The sequence below is a fragment of the Musa acuminata genome, chromosome BXJ1-1, assembly GCF_036884655.1.
Source record: "Musa acuminata AAA Group cultivar baxijiao chromosome BXJ1-1, Cavendish_Baxijiao_AAA, whole genome shotgun sequence".
Lineage (NCBI taxonomy): Eukaryota > Viridiplantae > Streptophyta > Magnoliopsida > Zingiberales > Musaceae > Musa > Musa acuminata.
In genome coordinates, this window is record NC_088327.1 from 6,419,716 (window position 1) to 6,441,955 (window position 22,240).

A 22,240-nucleotide genomic window follows, 5' to 3' on the forward strand; every position below is an offset into this window, starting at 1 on the left:
CAGCTAGTACAGAATAGTCACAAGAACAGAAAGTGCGAAAAAACCTCTAAAGAGATGCATATTAGTAAAAAAAGAAAGCATGAAAAACCTGGATAAATTTTCTGCAGGTAAAAAAGAATGGAAACACCATCCTCATTCGGCTCCTCAATCCCCTTTAGGGAGAAAAGAACATCCTCCTTATAATAGGGGGTCAAGACGCTACATCAGCAAATGCTACAACATTATTTATCATCAACATAAATATTAAATCTTTAAAAAAAATGAAGAGCAACAGCGAAAAAAGAGGATAGGGAACTTAAAATCATAACGATTAAGCACAAATGCAAAATGCCTAGATGTGTAACAATTATTACAAGCCTCAAGCGAGCACCCTTTCATATTACTAGACTCTAACTGAAAATAATGGATTTTCATCAAGCATCATCTTAGAAACAATTTGCAAATATATAAAATAATAATAGCGTCAGTTATACTAGTAAAAATCAATGTTATCTACATGAATATAAAATCTCAAAAGATTAGGAGACCCTCGATGAACATTCCATAGGATATTGTTAATGAGACTTAAAGACTGAACCAATCATAGCAAGATAGTGGTGTATCGTACAAACAAATTAGTACAAATCCTGTTGTTTTTCTCCACCAGTACTCACAAGGTAGGACAACAAATGTAAGCTTAGATAAGTTGCAACCAGAGCAATTTAGCCTCAGAACAAGCTATTATATAACATAAATCTATCAATGTTGCAATACAATGATCAGTAAACCTGAATTTATAGGATACAGCTTACATTTTTGTAGTAATTATGTGCAATTAATAGTGAGCTGGAAATAATAAGTCCATATTCCCAATTTATATATGCATCAGATAATATTAATAAAATATAAAGGGGAATAACAAAAATGACCACAGAGAATTGTCAACTTACGAAAATGCCAACATGTTACGGACTTTGGGTGCATTGGGCATATTCATAAACAAAGAGTTGCAGAAGAAGGAGATTCGCCTTTTTGCATCTATGTTAGCCGGCACATCCGATCCAGATTCCTTCACAGTAAGCAATAGATGCAGCCGCTTGATCTGGAAAAATCATGATTTGAATATTAACATGAGAAAATCCAAACTTGCATGTAAAGATTGACTAAAATAAATGAATGGAATCATACAATCCTTAGAATAACAAACCTTTTCTGTCCAAGCATCTGATTTTGGTAAAGGAAATTTGATAGTTCCAGCTTTTGCAAATAACTGAACTTGTTGGTCCAAGGGTGTAATTCCCTCATGCCTCCTATATGGCCCACCATGGTTGGAGTCCAGATAGCTGCACCAAAGAATTACTATTATGAACTAAGAACTTGATTTCAAAGCTAAACTCCATCTGGTGGTGGAAGCAAAACTACAGAAAATCCAGTACTAGCTAGCAGATGTCTACAGTCAAGATGCATTTTCGTGAGTTACAGTGAGAGTAATGTGTAAAGTAATATAAAGTATAATGTGACAGAGGGTGCCAAAAGCCGGTAATCAGCAAGTTCAAACATAAAAAAAGGGCATCATAAATACTGAGTTACCAATTACACCCACTAAGTTTATGAAAGCAGCCATTTTCTGTCATGACATTGGCATGCCATTTATTGGTCATTGACTAGTAGCGAAATTCTTGTCAACAACAGTCTTAAGATGATCAAGTATCCTATTCTCACTTTTTTTTTACTAATGTTTCCTGAAATCATAAATCTATGATGAAATATTTTCATGAATAGAATACAATGTTTTAGGTGGCCTAATTGCATGTCATATAGTAAATCATTATTTTAAATAATTTTATGAATTATAAAAAACTATTAATATCTGGTGGATTCAATAAATCTTATCAAGATTGTCCTATTTTTAATATAAAATATTCTATTTAGTATTTATACATTGTGGTACATCAGAACTGATGTCAATTGAAGATTGCTCAGACTTCTTGATAAAAATATATTTCTATATAGGAATGTTACCTAGGGATCAAGACAGTGGATTAAGAAGAAAAAACTTCACACAATTTACCACCTCGTACAACTTTTGTGCAACCAATAAACATTTGCTCACAATGAAATCCCACTAAAATATCTTACCCGGGAAGGTCATCTTCCATAATATCCCTTGTCACCACCTCAAGCATGTCTTGAAAAAGAATAATAACCTGGTCTCTGTCGGCCTCATTATTAGTCATCTGGCAGAACAAACAGTTAAGTGAACACTGCATCAGAGGAAACTGGAAAGTACTACATAACCTTTTAAAAACAAAAAACACTTGTACCAGAAACTTAATCAACTCAATAAATTTGTTGCACAGACTGGGAAGATGACTCATGTTCAGCTCTTGCAGTCTTCCCTCATGTACAAGTTCATCAACCTTGGAGAAAATATTGTTTACAACCCTACCATGCGTCATCAATTCAAAAAATATTACAATTGAATATTTTGAGAAAAGGTGACTCAACAAAAAAAAAAAGCAATAAAAAGTTTCAGCAGATATGGCAGAAACTAACTCACTCTTTTTCACGAGAATCATCATCAACTAAACCGTTAATGATGCTCTTAAATGATGCATAGCACTCTTTAACAGCACAATTCATATAAGTATCTCCAGTAATTCTCTTCTTCAGTTCACTATCTTTTCCATAGCTATCTTTTGCCATGTCAAGTGCTATTGGGATCTAACAGCGGCAGAATATAATACTCAAGTAAATTAGCATTAACTCAGCTTAGCACTAGACAAGAAAGTATTAGTGAATTCAAAACTCCCAAAGAACCTTCTCTCCTCTCTTTACAGCAAAAGAGAGGAGAAAGGAGGCCAACACAAAAGAAATGCTATCTATCACTAGAATACCTTGCTAGCGAGTAAGAAAGGAGGCCACTGGACAATATTCAGATCATTCAGATCCCGGTCAGCTGTATATGGAACAAGCAACAAATCCATTTCCCTGTTTTGAATATCAGACTGTTATCAAGCCTGAAGATAAAATATAATTCAATGATACCAAGAAGGTTAGCATGATACTTATTGCTTATTAGATCTTCATCTCGAAAACTGGTGATTATTTTATTCCACATTTGAGCAAATCTTGCTGAGTCCTTGCTACCACTAGCCGGTGACTGAAAGAACCAGCAAATGAATATTAATTGCACAGAAATATGAACTAATCATGACATAAAATTACTGGCAAGAATAAATTTAGCACAAGTTTGAAAGTATAGCAGGATAAGTATTTGAACCTCCTCAATCTTGCTAGATAAAGAAGCCCGAAAACCCTTCCTTTTGCTTGCCTCAGATTTTTCAGGTGGAATCAAGCGGGAATTAAAGGCACCAGGAAGGGATCGAAACCTTGATCTTAACATTCCTAATGTGCGAATCTGGATCATTATGAAACAGAGTAATGGGATTATTAAGACATGCAAGCAATTCTTTCCCTTTCAAACAACCAACTTAACTAGTTTCTAGCATCCACTATGATGTCAGCTGGATCTATAGCAACTCTGAGATTATTTTATGCATCTAAGATAAATATGATAAAAGAAACTAAAATTGGTGACTAGTGAAGTACAAAGATGATTAAAGATAACTGTAAAAGCCCTTTCAAGGTGATTCCCAAAAATGACTTCTTCATCTTATTTTTCTTCAACATTAGATGATTCATCCTCCAACTAATAGAACATGAACTTGATTTTGAAATAGCAAGGGTACTATATTACTGATGCAGTATGATCTAAACAATTTTGTAAGAACAGCTCCTGATAGGTGAACCATAAGAAGCTCTGGTCCAAGGATTGTCACTAAGCATCATACTCATGATAATAGAAGTTCAACCAAACCTTCTACCATCAGATGATAGCATGAATCCTAGTCTCTACAAGATCTAATATCAAGATACAATATGTCAGATTGCCCCTACTAGACACGTCAAAACCATCCGAGTCTCTGGAAGAATTGCACAATGTCATCCCAAATGATTCATACTCCTAATTTACCCAACTTAATCCAGTACCTCCCTAAACCCAATCCGATCGGTGTGGGGTTGATCACTGGAGCATTGTCGTGTTGGTAGAGAACAGAATACGAGCATTTGCAACCTCTTGGCATTGCCTTCACCGAAAGGTAAAGCTATAAATGCTGTGCAGGATTTGGGGACCGGGAATGTTGTTGCGTTGTGGTCAGTTGGCCCCAGTAAAAGTCAATGCCACCCTACCACCAGCGCTATTCTAGCTGAATTAATTGTTCTCTGTTTCATGCTTTCGCCACCATTGGTGGCCTCCTCACTTGGCTAACTAGGTATGCCTCTTATTTTCCCTCCTTGTCCCTCTTCATTCTCCCCTCTCCCTGTGGCCAATACCTGCCACCACCTTCTCTTCCCTCTTATCTCCGTTCCCTCCCTCTTTTGCTCTCCCCCCTCCTATCTTCTCTCCCCACAACTAGCAACCACCATCCCCTCCCTCCTCCCTCTTCCCTTCCGCTTATCTCCCCTCTCTCTACAACCAGCAGTTGCCGCCACCCTCTCCTCTCTCCACAACTAGCAACCACCATCATCACCATCATCCCCTCCCTCCTTCCTCTTCCCTTCCACTTGTCTCCCCTCTCTCTACAACCAGCAGTTACCACCACCCTCTCCGCTCTCCACAACTAGCAACCACCCTCATCACCATCATCCCCTCCCTCCTTCCACTTATCTTCCCTCTCTCTACAACCAGCAGTTACTGCCACCCTCTCCTCTCTCCACAACTAGCAACCACCCTCATCACCACCATCCCCTCCCTCCTCCTTCTGCTCTCCTCCCTTCTCTTCTCTTCCCAATCCTTCCTCTCTGCAACTTAATTCATCGATATAGCATTGCAATTCAACCCACATTTCCGATACAATAGCAACCTAGCATACACCATGAATCATCATCAGAAATACTACAAGGAATCCTAGCTGAAAACTTGGAAGCAAGGATTTTAATTTCGAACAATACCGCCCACTACCGGGCGGTACCAACGATTGGGGCTGCTTCCGCCCCGTTACCACTCTAAATCGGTCGGTGACGGTCGATTTCGCCCGTCGCTGCCTACTACCGGGTTGTCACGGACTTAGCTGGAATTACTTAAGTTGTGAGGCACCCTTGCGGCCAAGATACGAACTTAGCTTGAGTTGCCTAAGTCGCGACGCACCCTTGCGCCAGCTTCTCGAACTTAGCTGGGTTTGCCTACGTCTCGAGACGTCCTTACGACATATGCGTCCGCAAAGGTTCAGCCTAGTTGCAACGTCGTACAGGTCTCGAAGGACCTGTAAAACAGAAAGTTGATTAGATTGAAAACGAGCGACGGACAAGTCCTGACGTCTCGCAAAGAGGGAAGCTTTACAAGCAATTCAGCAAGCACCTTGTGTGCACAGGAGAAAAGAGAGAGAGAGGAGGAAAACAAGAATTTTAGAAGGTAGAACGAACAGTTGCAAATCCACAAATAACTGCTCACCAGGTGCTGAGCGCGAAGGCAAGTTCCCGTCAAGTCAACGTGCGAACTTGTGAAGATTTTTCAATGCCCGATAATATACCGAAGCCCCATCCAGCCCTGTGCCACCCGGGGGGTTCCAGGGTGCTGAGATGGCTGACATTTCGCGCGCTGCAACGGGCTGCAAAAAACAGCCCGTGGCACGCGAAAACGGAGCCATTTTGGGGCTTTCTAGCCCGGCGCGGTAAGCGGTCGCACTATGCACTGCAACATGTTCTAACATTTATTTTTACAAGCAAAAACACACAAAACCAATGCAAAACAGGTTGTCATGTCTCTGTTCAAGCACGCAAAAGGGACGAACGGTTCGTTGAACGAAGTTGTTGCGAGTGCGCGACGACCGTTCGTGACAAGGTGGTAATAACCTAGAGATTCGAGGTCGCTCTCCCTCGACGATCCCGATTCGTCGCCGCCCTCCCTCGCTGGACGCCGCAGATAGATGTTGCCTCCTCGTATGAGGTGACGAGGCCTCGGCGTCGTCAGCGACTTCTCATCCGCGCGAGGAGAAGAAGCCTCAACGGCGTCGTGGGGAGAAAAAACGAAGTGTCGTCGAGGCGCCGTTTCTTCTCCCCACGCGGGCAGAAGCAACGAGGTGACGAGGCAACGACATCTCCTCGCGCCCTTTTTTGCGCGAGGAGAAGGAAACCTTGGTTTCTTCTCCCCACACGAGTAGAAAAAGGAGACGACATCGCCCTTTATATGTATATATATATATATATACACCAAGCGGTACACCCTGGTGTAACACTCGATACTCTATACTGTACCGAGCTACGCTCGAAACTCCGGTATGATACGAAACTACGATCGTTGCTTGGAAGTACAATTATTTAAAGATCCAAAGACCCTAGTTTTGTCACTTTGATGTATTGCAACCAAACTACTTATAGTGAAATATTTTGGACAATAGCATCAATATGGAAAGATTGGAAATGCAGCAACATGCAAATGTGTCCTCCATAAGTCAAGCAAGAGGAGACTTAGGTTAAAGTGAAAAAAAGATGACAAAAGATTGAATTGTTTTTGTCATTTGCCTGATTTTGATGATATCAAAAATGGACATCATGTTTGATGAGGAAGATGATATATAACAATTAAATTATAATGGCAAGAGATTGTGTTGATATGAAAAGAAACTAGGTAGTAGCAAGAAATTCAACATCAAAACATTACTAGAAAGTGTTTGTTGGACTTGTATATTTTTCAACAATATAAAAAAACATGCAATGCGAAAAGGGACAAAGAAGAAACAAGCATAAAATATTCTTGCGACAAGGAAGAGTTAAGACAATTCAATATACTACTTGCTTCTTCCATCATGCAGAAGTTCCATTCAACGTTACTCATTTAAAAAGCTTTAAGTGGATGGTTGAGGTTGTTGGATGGTGTGGTTCACTTCAAGCCTCCAAGCTACATGAGCTCAGAGTCTCATTACTTAAAAAAGCTAGCTGACAGATATAACTTGATGAAAGGGGCAAAACATAATTACTCTATAATGTCATACAGATAAGCTGATAAAAGTTAGACAACTGTAATTAACATCTTGTTGATTATTCATTGGTACACATTTTCAGAGTTAAATAAAATGGATCCCAGCCAAAAAGTCTCTACCCTATCTTCTTACCACTTGTTGAAAGACAATGCTTCAGATAACAAAGATAATGGTCTCCATTTGCAACGAAGATCACCAACTGTAAGTTACCCCATAACATGCAAGGTACAAATAGTTTGAAATTTTAGAGTTTTCAAGCACCAAGTTGAAATCAAGCATACATTTGGGGACAACAAATCCATTCAAAACAAAGTGAACACGACAAAAAGAACCCCAATCCACTGTGTCTTCTAGATTTTTGAAGAACTACAAACTTTAGCAAATACATAACCAAAAGGTTGGAACTCAACAATGAAACAACCACTTAGAAAATTAAAAACACATTTTGATCCCAACCTAATATCAGAATAGTTAAGAAAGTTTGCAATTGCGCACCTCTCCAAGACGTCGGCAAGCTCCATATATACCACCAATCAATGTTGAAAAAATTGCATACCAAATCTGAGTATCCATGAAGTAAACCTGAAAGGACAACACTAATAGGATGAACAAACAACTAAAAATTAAAAGGATAAATGAGATTAAATAGTCAAAACAATCATGACAAAGAGGCTTACAAGAATAATTGGAGCCCACAGCGCAATCACTACACCGATGTTGTTATTGGCTGCAAAGAGAACAAGACATATAAAAATCATATTATTGAAATTTGAAATACTACATTATCAGAAAGTAAATACCTTTAGGGAAAAATTCATGCCATTTAAATGTTGTTATCCGTTCACGCATGATATCTTTTGTTGGATTTACAAGAGGCTTGATCTGCATTAAATAAAATTTTAAAAAAATAAAACTCAATACTTAGAAAAAGAGGAGACGAGAAAGGAGGGGGCCTACAAGTCATACAAAAATTTTTAAAAACAACCTACAAGTTATAATATTATTTCGAAGACAAAAGGAAACCATATAGGGTGGAGTTAGTGTTGCAGATCAACAAGAATGTTTGTCTGCTTGTTCAACTACAGAGAAAAATTCTGACTCATGTAGGTTACAACTGTAAGCACAATGTTCAAAAAGCAAATTTAATAAATGCAAAAAGCAACAAATTCACCTCAATATAGTAACTAAAGGCCAACTTTGTAACTATAAGAAGCACCCAGAACATGGTATACCTGAAAATCAGGAAATTGGTATTGCATTAAATAAGATGGCATGCACAGTAAATAGCTTCTTACAATGATAAAAATATCCTAATCATACTTGAAAAGTGACCATGAGCTCTCATGCATCCCCCTTCCAACATAAAGACGAGGCTGTCAACATTGAAGAAAGAAACTCTGATACCAACTGCATATCGTATTTAAATAAAAGTAGCTTTTATCAAGAGCAACAATTACCTGAGACCACCACATCATGAGTGTAATTATCTTATAGTTCGACCTCTCAAGAAATCGTCTGAGGAATGGAAATAAAAATAACAACGCAGCAAGAATATTTGGTGATAGATAAATGACAACAGCCAAAATGTAGAGTGAAGGCTGATTCTGCCCATCTCCAAGCCAACTTTTGATAGTTCTGGCTAAGCCGGTGGGATTTTTCCAAGAATATGCATAAGTTACAGATAATATTATCACCCAAGCAGCTGCCGAAATGACCTTTAAAATATATCTCAGCTTAACAGGAAAAGACATCCTCCTCCTTGCTTTCCAGCTAAAGATTACATCAAGGACAGCTGCAGAAATGTTAAAGAAGAATGTAGATCACATAGCTAGGTAATTAGGCATCACAAATACTGGCTTTGGAGAAAATATCTCTGAAGGTTCCCACAACAAATAACCAAACGTTTGAGGCATCAAAAGATGCATTCAAACCAATGAGGAACTATCTCAAAGGCTCAAAATAATGAAAACTACTTCCGAAAGCATCTAAAAAGGTCATGCTTTTGTTCTATTAACAATTGCATGAATCTGATATTAGAAAATATTTGAGTTTTCCAAGGATGAAAGTTAGGAACTCAAAGTGACATTATAGTGCATACAAGTTACATATTGATTAGCAAAGATATCTGGAAGGGCTACATGAAGTGGTACAGTTTCAGATCAATTTTCTGAACCTTAACCAATGTTCCAAATGACCAGGACCTATAAGCATCATGTTTCATGTTTCAGTTGAATTCATAAGCAAAGATATCTTGAAGGATCACATATAACAAATGATCTAAGATTGAATTAACATTAGATTTATAGGTCATATAAAATTTTATATCCTGAAAGAACTTAAACCAATAGTTTTGGGCTATTCAGAAGGACCAATCGATGGTAAATGTTCTCCACAAAACAAAATGAACTTCAAATAATTCAGAACTTTCTCAATAGAAATTCCGTCCTCACCATTTCATTAAGAAATAGCAGAACTCTTAACCAACATGTCAGCCACACTGCAGCATACCGCTCAGGACGGGTGATACATATCAATCCAACAGAAGACCGGTATGGGCAGTACATACCAGTACGTCGGTATGTCCCACCATACTACATGTCGTTATATCGGTATGGCTCGATACGAACCATACCAATGGCCAATTGATACACCGGTGTGGACGGGTAAGACGAGCCATGATTAGTTATCACCTAGAACTTACAAAACTACTATGGTTCTAAGACCAGCAAGGAGGGCATCAAACTCATAAACACTGACCAGCACTAAAGCACCAAACTATGCTTTTATTCCCAAACAAACCAGTACACTAAAATTTTCCACTATTTTACAAATTATAGTCTACATAGTTTTTAATCCTTCATAATTATGTTGCATTTCTTCTGAAAATTTACATATCTTATGAAATATGAAGGTAAAAAAGTCTTTTAGCAAAAAATCATCTCATATTTCGTTATTAATTTTTGTAACATTTTTATTGTCTATTCTTAGTAATTTTCTTAGATGATTCTAATTCCAGTTCCGCAAACCTGATAATATCCTTACTGAATCTGAAACCCGACACTTCCTGGACGTGGTTACAAGAATCTCCCGTTTTAACAATCCCACGAGAAAGAACCACACTTCATGATTATTTTTCATGATAAGCATTCCAATGTAACTAGTTATTATAGTCCAGCAGGTCATCACTTTTTTTATTCTGAAGTAGACAGAGGTAAGGGAAAAAAACTGTTTGTTTTCCACTTCAACCATTCACATGAGGATGAAACAAAACAAGGTACTTATTGTCATTCTACAGTCCAAATTCTAGGCATCTATCTCTATGAGAAAAGTCTGTAAAACTGAATCCATGATTAAGATTTTATTCTCCTTTCTCTATCTTGCTATGCCCCTTTTTCTTTGGTTTGAGAAATCACCCAGACTTCTTTAGTTTCTTCTTTGGCTTGAGAAATTGCCTACACTTATATAATTTCTTTGGGAGAATGATATCATCCCCAACGTTGAGGTTCTCCACATTCAAACTTGAAGCGAACTTAATAACCAATATGAAATTTATATCAGATATATATTTACCGGACACATTATCTCTACATCATATTAGTATCGCTCCTGTGGCAATTTGTTTAGCATACGAAAATGAGTAAAGACCTATCATTAACTTACAACACAAAATATCTCAACATTTAAAACACCAGGTCGGACAGGCACAAACAGACTGATATGTACGATCAGACTAAGCACCAACAATGGTTTGTGTGCAGCTAACTTTTTTATTAATTTCAGTGGAAAAAAGCATTATAGTTTGGTATACAGCTTGGCATCATGCTAAAAAGTACCGGTCCAACATGTTGTCATACTAGTAAAGGACTGGAATATAAAACCTCGGACTCAGCATCATTCATCCAAAATAGTTGTACCACATGTCCTTTGAAGGTGATTCAACAGAGCCTAGAGTCTTAATCTTATTAAAGGTTCTTTGTGACTGTCAATATTTAGTTAAAAAGCAACTCAGACTTAGTAATTTCCCTTATGGTAGAAACAAAACTAAAAGTCAGATGCCTTAAAATTCAAAACGACCTTCCCCAGTGACCGGGAAAAATGCTCACACCCAAGGTTATGGTTTCTATGGAAAATGGATTAATTAGAACTGTCCTTCCAGACTGAACATTGTTTTATAACATTCATGTAAAGCTAGAAAAGAATTACTACTTGCAGGGTTAGATTAAACAAAATTACGAGGACCCAACACAAGTTCAGAAAGAAATGTAGAAGCAGGCTTTTAGAAGATATGACCTGCAGCATTTCAAACAAGGAAGCTACAGTGAACTTTGACAAGAAAGAAACTATCTACAAGAAAATATGAAGGAAAATTAGAAAATTCAAATTGGCATGACAAACAGAAGATTAACATTGAACAACAGATTGCTTCAGTAACTATAACACACATAAAAGAAAAAAGAAAATGGGCACGACAATAAGATCAAAACAATTCTCATGATTATAAGAATAATTTATATATCAAGCATAAAATTTTGCTTGCACAAACCTTGACCCAGCTTCATTATTGCAGCCGTTATGAATATGCTCAAGACCTTCTTAAATACTTCAGCATCAAAAATAGCACTTGGTGAACCATCATTCCAAGCAATTACAGTCATGGCCTTAGAATGAAAAAAGAGGATATTAAAAGAACAGAACCAGATAGGAAAGAAGAAAAGGAAACAAGAAAATTGATATAATGTCTGACAATAAACAACAATCACCTGTAGGCATAAAATAAAGAAGATCCACATTCTATCAAAACTTCGGAAAATATGCCAAAATGACCGTATTTCAACAAAATTAATCTTTCCAATCCAACGATCTGAACTTGACTGATTGTTGTCCTGAATCAACACAGAGAATGATGTTAAATTATCATTTTTTTCACTAAAATTACAGCAAATGCAGCTTTTCAAATTACAAAATAACAGCATGTCAAACTTGGGTTTGACTTTTTTCTTTGTAGATACATTAACAGATGCATCAAGACAATAGACAGATGTAAAAAAGAACTTTATAGTAAACATTCTATAACAAAGATATTGCAAGAAAAAAACAACACTGTCGATCTCCAGTAAATTGAGAAAATATCACCTTGGATAAAAAACAACTCTATTAAGTGACTAATGACTTTAGTCTATAAAAGCTTATTGTATACGCAAAAATTAAATCTCATACAACGCAGAAGTGAAAGCAAAAATGATAAGTACTACATATGAAATATCAGCAACAACAAAAGTATGATTATAGAATTTACTAATAAAAACAACTACTACTACATCGCATGGAATATCAGCAACAACAAAAGTATGATTATGGAATTTACTTCATTTTTCTTATGATGCATTGATTCTGGAGACTGGCAAAAGAAATCAGCATCAGCTCTCATAGGCCAGCCTAACCGGAAGCAATCGACAGACCTGAAAATTTGAGAAGTTAAAATTGTTAATAAAATTAAACTATTAATCTACTGATATCATGTAACTTATTAATGTCAAAAATCCTACAATTATGTTTTACAATTACCAAAAATATTCATTTAAATCATCATAATTCCTCCATTGTGAATGTTTTGATTTTTCTCTCTTGCTCCGCTCAGCTTCCTGCAATAGACAATATATCACAATCAAGCACAAGGTAAACGAACTCAACAAAAAGGACATGTATATCATACCTTTGCTATAGTATGATAAATTGGAGTTACAACTTTTTTCAGGAAGGCTTCATTGTCACCGCCATATGCTGGCTTTATATTTTCACCTGTCATTGGGCTGACATTGCCAGCTAACATTCCATATAGCTCAAAAGCCATCTGAAAACAATGAACAGTATATAAGGAGGAAGTAACTCCTTTGAATTTAGAACCTAGATTATGTATATGCTGTGCGATAGAAATTATATATATGTGCTCATATATCTTTCAGGCACCTATTTTCTTCAAAGGAATTATTTGATATCAGAAATGCATATTCCTTAATTTGAATAGGAATTGGAGTAAAAGTCCCAGAAAGTGGAGAATGATTAAAAGCCAAATAAACAAATCACAACTGCAAAAATAGTCGATAAAAAATAACAAAACAAAGAAAATTCTAGTGTAAACGGGATTCTTCTAATCGACATACTGCTAATATTTGGACTTTTGGTCCAGCTAGGACAAATCTTTTGACCACCTTTCAAGCACCCATCAGCGTATTTAGAATAAGAACCACTAATATTCTGAAAATTCTCATCTGATGCAGGAAAAAACTAAGATGCAACTTCAGATAAGAAATCACGTGCAAATAGACACTTATGGAAAAGAATTGATGCTGATCAGTGAAATCTATGATATACACGTCTGACGGCAATTCTTTGCTGCCTTCTATTCTGATTATGCAGAAGCTCTTTCTTAAGTGCATCTTGCTAAGTCTTAAGAGGAAGCATTTATACATGTTTTGATGCTTGTTATCAACTTGCTCTAAATGCACTTACCAACGAATATAATGGAGGCAATCCTGGAGGCCCTGACAAGACTTACCAATTACATCCCCACTTGTCATGATAAATTGTATTTTTTATTATATAATATATGCATCATGAAAGGAATAAATGGAAATCTTGTTATCATGCACCTACTAGATTATACAATTCTCTCACCTGCTATAACATCAAACTAAAGGAATTATATATTACATGATACAAATAGTGATTCAAGTTACCAGGGTCTTGTACCAAGAGACAAGAGTGTAAATCATATATACCACATCATATATGAGGGATCATGTTGTCACAAGACAGACCCAAAACCATGTAGATGTACGTCATAAGCAGAGGTTTGATCATGACAATATAGATCACTTAGAGGCAATTAGGGTTCTAAAAGAATTGCATGAGCATTACATTAGTTTATATAGAACAGAAAACTGAACGTTTTGACCATAAATCAAATACAGAACATGTAAAACAGTTGGCTGCCTAGACCCTAATAATTCAGGAATTTCCGAGAATAACATAGCTAGTTTTCTTCCCAGCTCCCACACAACTGAAAGAAGTCAGAAAAGCTAAGTTGGAAGATCTAAAGACAGTGAACACAAGAACAAGGATCACATAAAGCTCTATGCAACTTATGTACATTAACAATGCATAGAATGGACAATGATGCTGTTCTCTCCATCAGGGTTAACAGCAAGAGCATAATAAGTAATACTACATCATCACAGATTGCATATAGTAATACGATTACCATAAATTGAAATAATTGGTTGTAATAAACAATTAAACAAAATCCTAAACATCAGAAAGAAACAGCAATATAAGAATCCAATTACAGAAGTTCTGTACACACTGCCTTGTGCACATGAAAGCTGACTGTTTGTGATCACATACTTGAAACCATAGACCTTGCTGCAAATTATCAACTAAAGAAAATGGCATATAGTAATACTATTGCCATAAACTGAAATAATTGGTTGTAATAAACAATTAAACAATATCCTAAACATCGGAAAGAAACAGCAATATAAGAATCCAATTACAGAAGTCCTGTGCACACTAACTTGTGCACATGAAAAGCTGACTGTTTGTGATCACATACTTGAAACCATAGACCTTACTGCAAATTATCAACTAAAGAAAATGGCACTCAGAGCAACATCAAAATAATGCATCAAAGAATTATGTGGTATTAAAGAAAATGTGATGATGTGGTCAACTGACTTCACAAAAAAAAATATATAAATCCACGAATTGCGAGGACCTGACCAGTAAAAGACACTTCATGGTATAAAAGAATAGGCAGCAAAGAACTGATATTAAACGACATACATGATGATAGATGTAGCAAAGGCATTCTGGCATAAATCTCAAGTTTGCAGCTTCCCCCCAAATAAGAAGATAGAGACCCATATATAGAAGCTTTCGCTGTTGCACTTCCTGTTGGATGGTTGGCAACCTGATGATTTTATAAATCAAAAATATATATATAAGAAACTACAAGGAATAGCAACCATAATTCCAGCTAAACACATCATGAATTATGTCCTTCGACAAAGAGATTATAAGGGGATGCATAAAAATGAAAAATGGTCGGTATTCTTCAGACATTTTATATGAGTTACGTGCATATCTGAACATCCTTACCATAGACTACTCTTCCGATTTAAGTACTTGCACCACTTCTTATAGTTCTTAAACAGTTTCTTCATTACTTCCGTCAATGCACGTTCATCCAACTAAACAAGCAACCTTCAAATATTAGTGCAGTCCAACAAAAGCAGAAGGCAAAACATCGTAATGCTACATCATCATTGGAGCAATAGACAGCACAGTGTTGAAGAGAACCTTGGGTTGTTGGTCAGGCTTTGGAATTTGACGTATGTGGACATTTGCAAGTAACAAAATTAGGTGTTCCCTTTGATTAGAGACATTATCCTCCTGCATGAATTAACAAACATAAAATACTTCAGTAAGTTAACAGAGATGGAAGGACAATCAAACTAAGACCATTTAATGGTGGAAAAAGTTTGACAGAAAGCATAGAAGTACACTGGAGAATCGATTTTTTTTCCAGTGCTTTACCTGAAATCCAAACATAATCTGAAGCCAATCTAAAAGATCTTCATTAGGTTTCTTATTGTGGCCCTTAGGCCATGGAAGTCCCCTTATGTTTCTAAGGGCATTTACAGCTGCTTGAATCTACATAAACAGAAGACAGCTTGTCAGATATCACTTCACAAGATAATATAATTGATTCATTTCCTACAAATGAAAAGCAATTAGTATAAAACCTCAGGATAACGCATGATAGCTTGATTTGCACTATCTGGATCGAGAGGAAGGATATTGTATGGACCAAGAGTCTTGATATTCTCCTCAATCTCATTATGAGTTTCTAATATCTGTACCAATCGCAATTAATGTGAATTCGAGCATGACAAATTTTAAAAAGCACAAATCAAATATAACAAAGCTTCCACTTGAAACAACTAAGACTGATGAGTCAAGGACTAAGTTCAACAAGATAAAAAAAGAGTCTTGTAACAAATTCAAGAAACATAAATCAGATCTAGTAAAGCTTCTATGCTAATCATCTAAGAGAGATGAAGTGAGGAACTACATAATATGAGATTTTAAAAAAAAAAAATCAAACTTACCTCAGGTTCAACTTCAAGAGCTTGTGTCTGGTTAACAGCTTTTAAGACCTCAAACAAGACAGCAGCAGTTTGATATGCTTTGGTAAGTTGAGCACTGGTTGGAAGAAGTTAATATGTCAAAAAGTGCAGGTGTTTATGATTCAGTCACCCAAACATCCTAATTATTCAAGTTTGAAATCTTGCTCACCGGTCAGCTTTATCAGCAGCACTTTGGAGTGCTTGGATATACTTCTTATAATAATCTCTGTAGAAGCTCTGCATCTCCCGTGTATCACTTCTTTGGACTCTTCCCTTCAAAGTAGGATCATTTTCCTAATAACATAAAATAATAATACATCAACTATACTCAATCACAGGTGTGTGTGTATATATATCAGTCAAGTTCAGCATTCAGTCACAAGACAGCATCATTCTAATACATAATGAAATTGACAGCAGTATCCAAGGCACAAGTATCTATGCTCTACTGTATTTTTCTCTAAATTTTTTCTTACAGGTTATGCAGATATACGTCAAAGTTTTGATCATTAGATAGGTCCCCAGATAAGATGCCATTTATACAATCCCAACTAAACCATAATAGACATGCTTGATTAAAATAAAAGTTGCTCGTTTGTGTAGCAAGTGATACACTGTTACGTTATGATTCAGTCCACGATTAAACATCTAAATGAAACTCTCTGCACAAAATAAAACAAAATGCAACTATATCCAATAAAAGCAATCATAAAACTAAATTCATCATTAAGTTAACAGAAATCTAGGATGAGCCTTTTTATGGAAAAATCAAATTCCAAATGAAGTACATCTCCTAACATAGCTATCTTTTCTGATAATGTAAGGGATGGAATAAAATAGTTTTAAGGCACTGAAAAAGAAATAACCTACCAATGCATGGGAGAAATCAAAATTATCGAGATATCACAACTTAGCTTAAATTAAGCTTCAGGAACATGACACACATACCCTTTCTAACCTCTGCAGAAGTGCAGTCTTAAATTGACGAACGCCACGCCCACTCGAAGTAGGATCCAAACGGTGAGCTTTCTCAAAAGCATAGAACCGGCCTATTCCATTAGGAGAAATCATCACTCTCATACCCAACATGATTGTGATAAGGAATACCAAAATTTTGTGCACAAAATAAATACTACTATAAAATATGCTCAAACAAAAATGAACAAAAGTGAGAATACTACATCAATATGACCTTCAAAAAGTGAACAGGATAACTATGTCGTACAAGTTTTGACCACTGTAAAACACAAGCCCCAAGAAAATGTTGTGTGAATAACACTTCTTGTCAATGAGTAAAAACCATGAGGTGGGAAACAGCATCTAAAATGATTTATAAGGAAAAATGTATTTTTCTGTATAAAATTTCCTAGTTATACTTATGCAACTTAATGTATTGTATAAAAGTTACGAACAGGGCAGTTAAAGGTGTCCCAAATAGCCATCACATTTTGATTTAAGCTAGTAGTGTACTGAATCATACAAAATCTTGTACCATACAGAGCATGAAACAGCGAACATCTTCTACTTTATTTTTTGTGAGGAAAAAAAATGAATAGAGGCTACCATCAATGAAAATATTAGCATTGTATGCTAACAATTTTTTTTAATCCCTAACAAAAAGTTACCCAAAACATGGTATGCTATCATCAATCCAGTGTTGTACCTTGAATTCTTGAAGGACCTTACTGTTTTCTTGTGCCCTCAACATTAACATATTGGAAAATTCAAAACAAAGTTTGTTTCTAAGATTAACGGCGAAGCTCTAGCCAACAAGTACAACAATTTATCCTACTCAAAGAGCAGAATTGGACTGATGACAACGTGAATCTCCTTAGCAAGTCAATAGATTCTTTTCTAGAGTGCATGAAAAGGTTTCCCTTGCACCAAGCAGCCATGGGTAGAGCCTGATAATACTTAAACCAAAGGAAGTTGCTAGTTGACACATGAGTTTGAAACCTTATGTGGACTAGTTTACTCAAATTCAATGATGACAGTGACTGATGAACTTAACATATGAAAACTGTACCAAGTTCATCTCTCCTGCCCCCTCTCCCTCATTTTCCTGTAATGATATAGGTGATGACTCTTCAATAGGCAACCTAACAACCCAATCATATTATCATAAGTATCCACCATGCAACAGCAAAGTGACCGAAAGAAATATAAAATCAGATAGCGCCGACAACACGTTTTGGAAAATACCCGATCACCCCTTCAGACACATGAAGTTATATAATCTCGTATCAAATCCCAAATTAAAATGCCAGGTAAACCACACGATAAGCTAAGTGAAATGTCACTCATTGTTCAAACTAACAATACGCTCTAAGCAAAAAAGGCTGGACATGCTATTATCAACAAGAATCATCTAGAGCCAAAAAATTGAAACACATCACAGACAAGAGATGCTCGGAAAGAACTCACAAAGATAAGCAACACGGGGGTTCTGGGACTCGACTTCGTTGGCGACTCGAAGGATGGGCGCGATCTCGACGAGTGATGACGGCACAACCTCACTGTCAAAGATCGACTCCCCAAGGTTCCCCGCCGTCTGCGTCCGCAGTAGCCGCCCGCGAGCCGGCTGATCCGGCGCCCTTCTCGAAGAAGACATCTCCCTCGTGCCGCTTCGGCAACACCTACGTCTCAGACAGCAAGACAACCTCAACAATAACCCCCAAATGAAAACCAAAAAAGCAATCGGAGGGATCCGAGCTCGGAATCAGTAGCAGCACACAGCTTACCGGGCGCTGGAGGAAGAGCCTGGAGATCTAAGCCAGCTCGAGAGAAGTCGAAAGGAAACCCTAGGCGACGAGGAGTGAAGTGGATGGGCGGAGGTTGAGGCGGAGGCGGAGGCGGAGGCGTGCGCTGCTACTTGACGCAACGTTTAGAGACCCACCGTCGGTGTGGTGGGAGTGAGGACAAGAATGATGCAGACGGGGGCGGGGGCCTAGGAAAATAGGCACTGTTTTCCAAGTATTACGACTTTGCCATGGTAAACCACAATATTTAATCGTCTGCTTTTAATTCTATAATAATAATAATAATAATTCACCCCAAACATGTATATAAGTTGGCAAATACCGATTCAAATTTTTTGGAAATATTGTGATTATTTAATTACCAGTTGGCCTGTTGTGAACCATTTAAAAGGTGGGATAGAATCGAAAACAAGGGTGATTTGGTCATTTAACGGCCCCCAAAGTTTTCGAACCGAATGTTTCAAACTATCTATTCCAAAGGAGTTTTCCGCAACGGTCAAATGCGTTATATATAACACGACCACCGAAATGGGTTTCCTTTTAATGTGGTCAGTGGTCTCGCGCATTTGCCCCCCGCAGATGCTCGAATCACTGCTTTAACCAAAACGCACTCCCATTTCCGTTTCTTGCGTCCATCCACAACCCGTATGAGGTGGCGGAGGGTGGCGCATCAGTTTGGCGTGCGGGTGACGCAGGCACACGGGACCGATGGAAGGGGCGTATGAGTCTTTTCGGTTGGAGACCGCCACATCAAAAGGTGCGCAGCTTTGATGTGGGACCCACCCCTGCTGGAGAGTACCCCTCTCATCAGTATGCGCCTCTCTTTTTTTTATGCGGCGACCCCATTCATTGATTTCAAGTTTCAAATACGGATTATGAAATAAAATAAAAAAATTCTCGAAAAAATAAATCATCATAAATTCATGCATAACGTCAATATTTTAAAATATTTTCGAAAATATTTTTTTTTACAACAAAAATTATTTTATCCCTATCACTTACGAAAAATATATATGTCTCGTTCTTTTGACGTAACGCTCATATCACTTATGGTATACGTGGAGACATAAACGATCACTCATAATATAAACGACCATCGAGACATGTCTAGAAGAAGCACAAGGGGTCGATGAATTCGAAACGTAAAAAAATATTATTATACTTAAATTATTTAAGAAAAATTAAAAAATTATATGAGGAATATTTTTATATAGAACTCGAACAAGTATTAAAGTCAAACGAGAAGTTAATTTGGAGGTTGATTACATAAAATCACTGACCATTATTCGATCAAAGAGGCATTCGCTGGATAGCTAAGCTAACCGATCAAACTTAGGATGTTCAATCTGACATTAACAAGATATTAGAGAATGGCAATCTGTATATTACTGTACATGATAGACAAGAAAATGATTTGAGCGTATTGTTTATCTAAAATTAATGTATATATATTTTTTAACTTCGCTTTCATTCGAACTCCACGACTCTAATTTGATATGCGAGTTAGGTTAGATAAGATGCCATTAAGGAAGAAACATGTAATGACGTACATGAGGAGGAGGAATTCGAGCCAATCCGCTTTAGGAGATGCTGTGGTCCCAGGTGGGTCCCCCTGTCGCCTTCACCGCCCTAACTCCTGCTGTCGTTTCGCGCCGCAGCTTCACAATCGGAAAGTGGGCCGGCTTCTACGACACGTCGAAGTCCATGGCATAAAGGACCAATTAATGGGTGGACGCGTGGTCTTCTTCCAATTAAATGGTGACATAGATACGTAAATTATTGTAGTCTCCCACCCACCACCCAAAAAGAAATTTTTTGGGCGAATTTCCAACAAAAAAAATATATTAACTTCAAAGTGTTTTTATCTATAGATTATCCTAAGTTAAAAAATTTATAAAATATTTTTAAAAAAATAATTATTTTACTCATGTCTGTCATTATCCTCCATCCTGCCTTCATTCATTCATGCTCGATCATATATTTACTCATATTTTGTCACGCTTTTACTCCATTAATTATCCCCTTCCTGATTATGTGAGCGGGTTAGGTGAAAACCTGATTGGGACTAGTGGGCTGGTTGGGTAGACACCTGGTTAGGACCGAGGTTATAATGAAAATTTTTATAATTATAAAAGTAAAATATTTTTTCATACGGATAAAGATGGTCTATAAAAATCTTTCGAATTTGGGATGCTATGGGAGAAAAAAAACCAGAATTCACCAAAAAAAAATTATCACTATACAATTATATAAAGTTTTAGATGCAAAAATAATAATATGTTTTCCACTTAATATGTTTCGAATAAAATCACTTATACTAAGAGTATAAATAATATTTGAACTTAATTTAAAATTATGTTTAATAATAGAAAATAATTATACTCGATTAATTGAGATATTCAATCTAGTGATTTTGTAGGTATCTTTAAATTTATGTTATATATATATATATATATATATATATATATATATATTGAATATCTCAATTATATGAGTAAATTTTTAAAAAAAATCTTATAACTTTGGGTTTTTTTGCACTTTTGAAATTTTCTTAATTGTTATATAAAAAGATCATTTAATCCCTAACAGTTAAAAAAAATTTGTTACAGTTCTAACCCTAGTCACACCTCCACTTGTACCAAATTGCTTAATCTATCGATCGTTCATGGGAGGTGGATTGTTATGTTACCAAACAGCTTGGCCCGTCCACGAAGGCACAGGTGATCAGACACTAGGTAGAGGAGGACACTCGGTAAAACTGGTAAGCATAAGATCATTATGGTAGGGCGGGGGGAGGTAACTAGTGGGGCGGAGGCATGAAAAAGGATAATGATTGATCAAGATAAAATATTTTATTAAAAAAAAGGAGAGCTTTGCAAAAACACAAAGTTTGAATTTTTTGAGAATGTATCATATATATTTATATATATATATATATATATATATATATATTAAAACAATAGTACTTGAATTATTATTTGAGTTAATCACTATACATATATACTTATACACTATAATTAAAAATTTTCCTATAATTGATATTAAAACTACACATCATATTCTACATATTATAATAAGGAATTTGAAGTATAATGTACTTGAGATGAATTCTTATTTAAACTTCAAAAGTTTGACATTTGGATTATGATATCTTTCAAGCTATTTTTTACATATCTTATTGTTTTAAAATTATTTATAAAAAATATTTTTTTCATAAACTAATACAGTTCTGAATGTTTTTGGATCAGTGATGAATTTGTGGAAACAAATA

At 36.4% G+C, this 22,240-nt stretch overlaps 1 protein-coding gene across 1 annotated transcript in view; it reads right to left on the reverse strand.

The window, feature by feature from the left end:
• LOC135633968 (callose synthase 3-like) overlaps positions 1-19,126 on the reverse strand; it is a 28,282-nt gene extending 9,156 nt beyond the window's left edge. Inside the window, exons 1-30 of the mRNA XM_065144053.1 lie at positions 18,952-19,126; positions 18,635-18,846; positions 17,159-17,259; positions 16,380-16,504; positions 16,193-16,286; positions 15,827-15,937; positions 15,618-15,734; positions 15,381-15,473; positions 15,180-15,271; positions 14,865-14,991; positions 12,736-12,873; positions 12,588-12,664; positions 12,388-12,481; positions 11,783-11,905; positions 11,566-11,680; positions 8,480-8,814; positions 8,343-8,395; positions 8,194-8,254; positions 7,823-7,904; positions 7,700-7,749; positions 7,518-7,604; positions 3,263-3,400; positions 3,048-3,142; positions 2,877-2,970; positions 2,540-2,703; positions 2,304-2,424; positions 2,119-2,216; positions 1,187-1,322; positions 930-1,081; positions 89-198 (exon numbers count right to left, since the gene is read on the reverse strand). Of these exons, the coding sequence (XP_065000125.1) occupies positions 89-198; positions 930-1,081; positions 1,187-1,322; positions 2,119-2,216; positions 2,304-2,424; positions 2,540-2,703; positions 2,877-2,970; positions 3,048-3,142; positions 3,263-3,400; positions 7,518-7,604; positions 7,700-7,749; positions 7,823-7,904; positions 8,194-8,254; positions 8,343-8,395; positions 8,480-8,814; positions 11,566-11,680; positions 11,783-11,905; positions 12,388-12,481; positions 12,588-12,664; positions 12,736-12,873; positions 14,865-14,991; positions 15,180-15,271; positions 15,381-15,473; positions 15,618-15,734; positions 15,827-15,937; positions 16,193-16,286; positions 16,380-16,504; positions 17,159-17,259; positions 18,635-18,821 (3,370 nt within the window). The 5' untranslated portion in view covers positions 18,822-18,846; positions 18,952-19,126. The remainder of the gene's footprint in view (positions 1-88; positions 199-929; positions 1,082-1,186; positions 1,323-2,118; positions 2,217-2,303; positions 2,425-2,539; positions 2,704-2,876; positions 2,971-3,047; positions 3,143-3,262; positions 3,401-7,517; positions 7,605-7,699; positions 7,750-7,822; positions 7,905-8,193; positions 8,255-8,342; positions 8,396-8,479; positions 8,815-11,565; positions 11,681-11,782; positions 11,906-12,387; positions 12,482-12,587; positions 12,665-12,735; positions 12,874-14,864; positions 14,992-15,179; positions 15,272-15,380; positions 15,474-15,617; positions 15,735-15,826; positions 15,938-16,192; positions 16,287-16,379; positions 16,505-17,158; positions 17,260-18,634; positions 18,847-18,951) is intronic.
• Between the last annotated feature and the right edge of the window lie 3,114 nt (positions 19,127-22,240).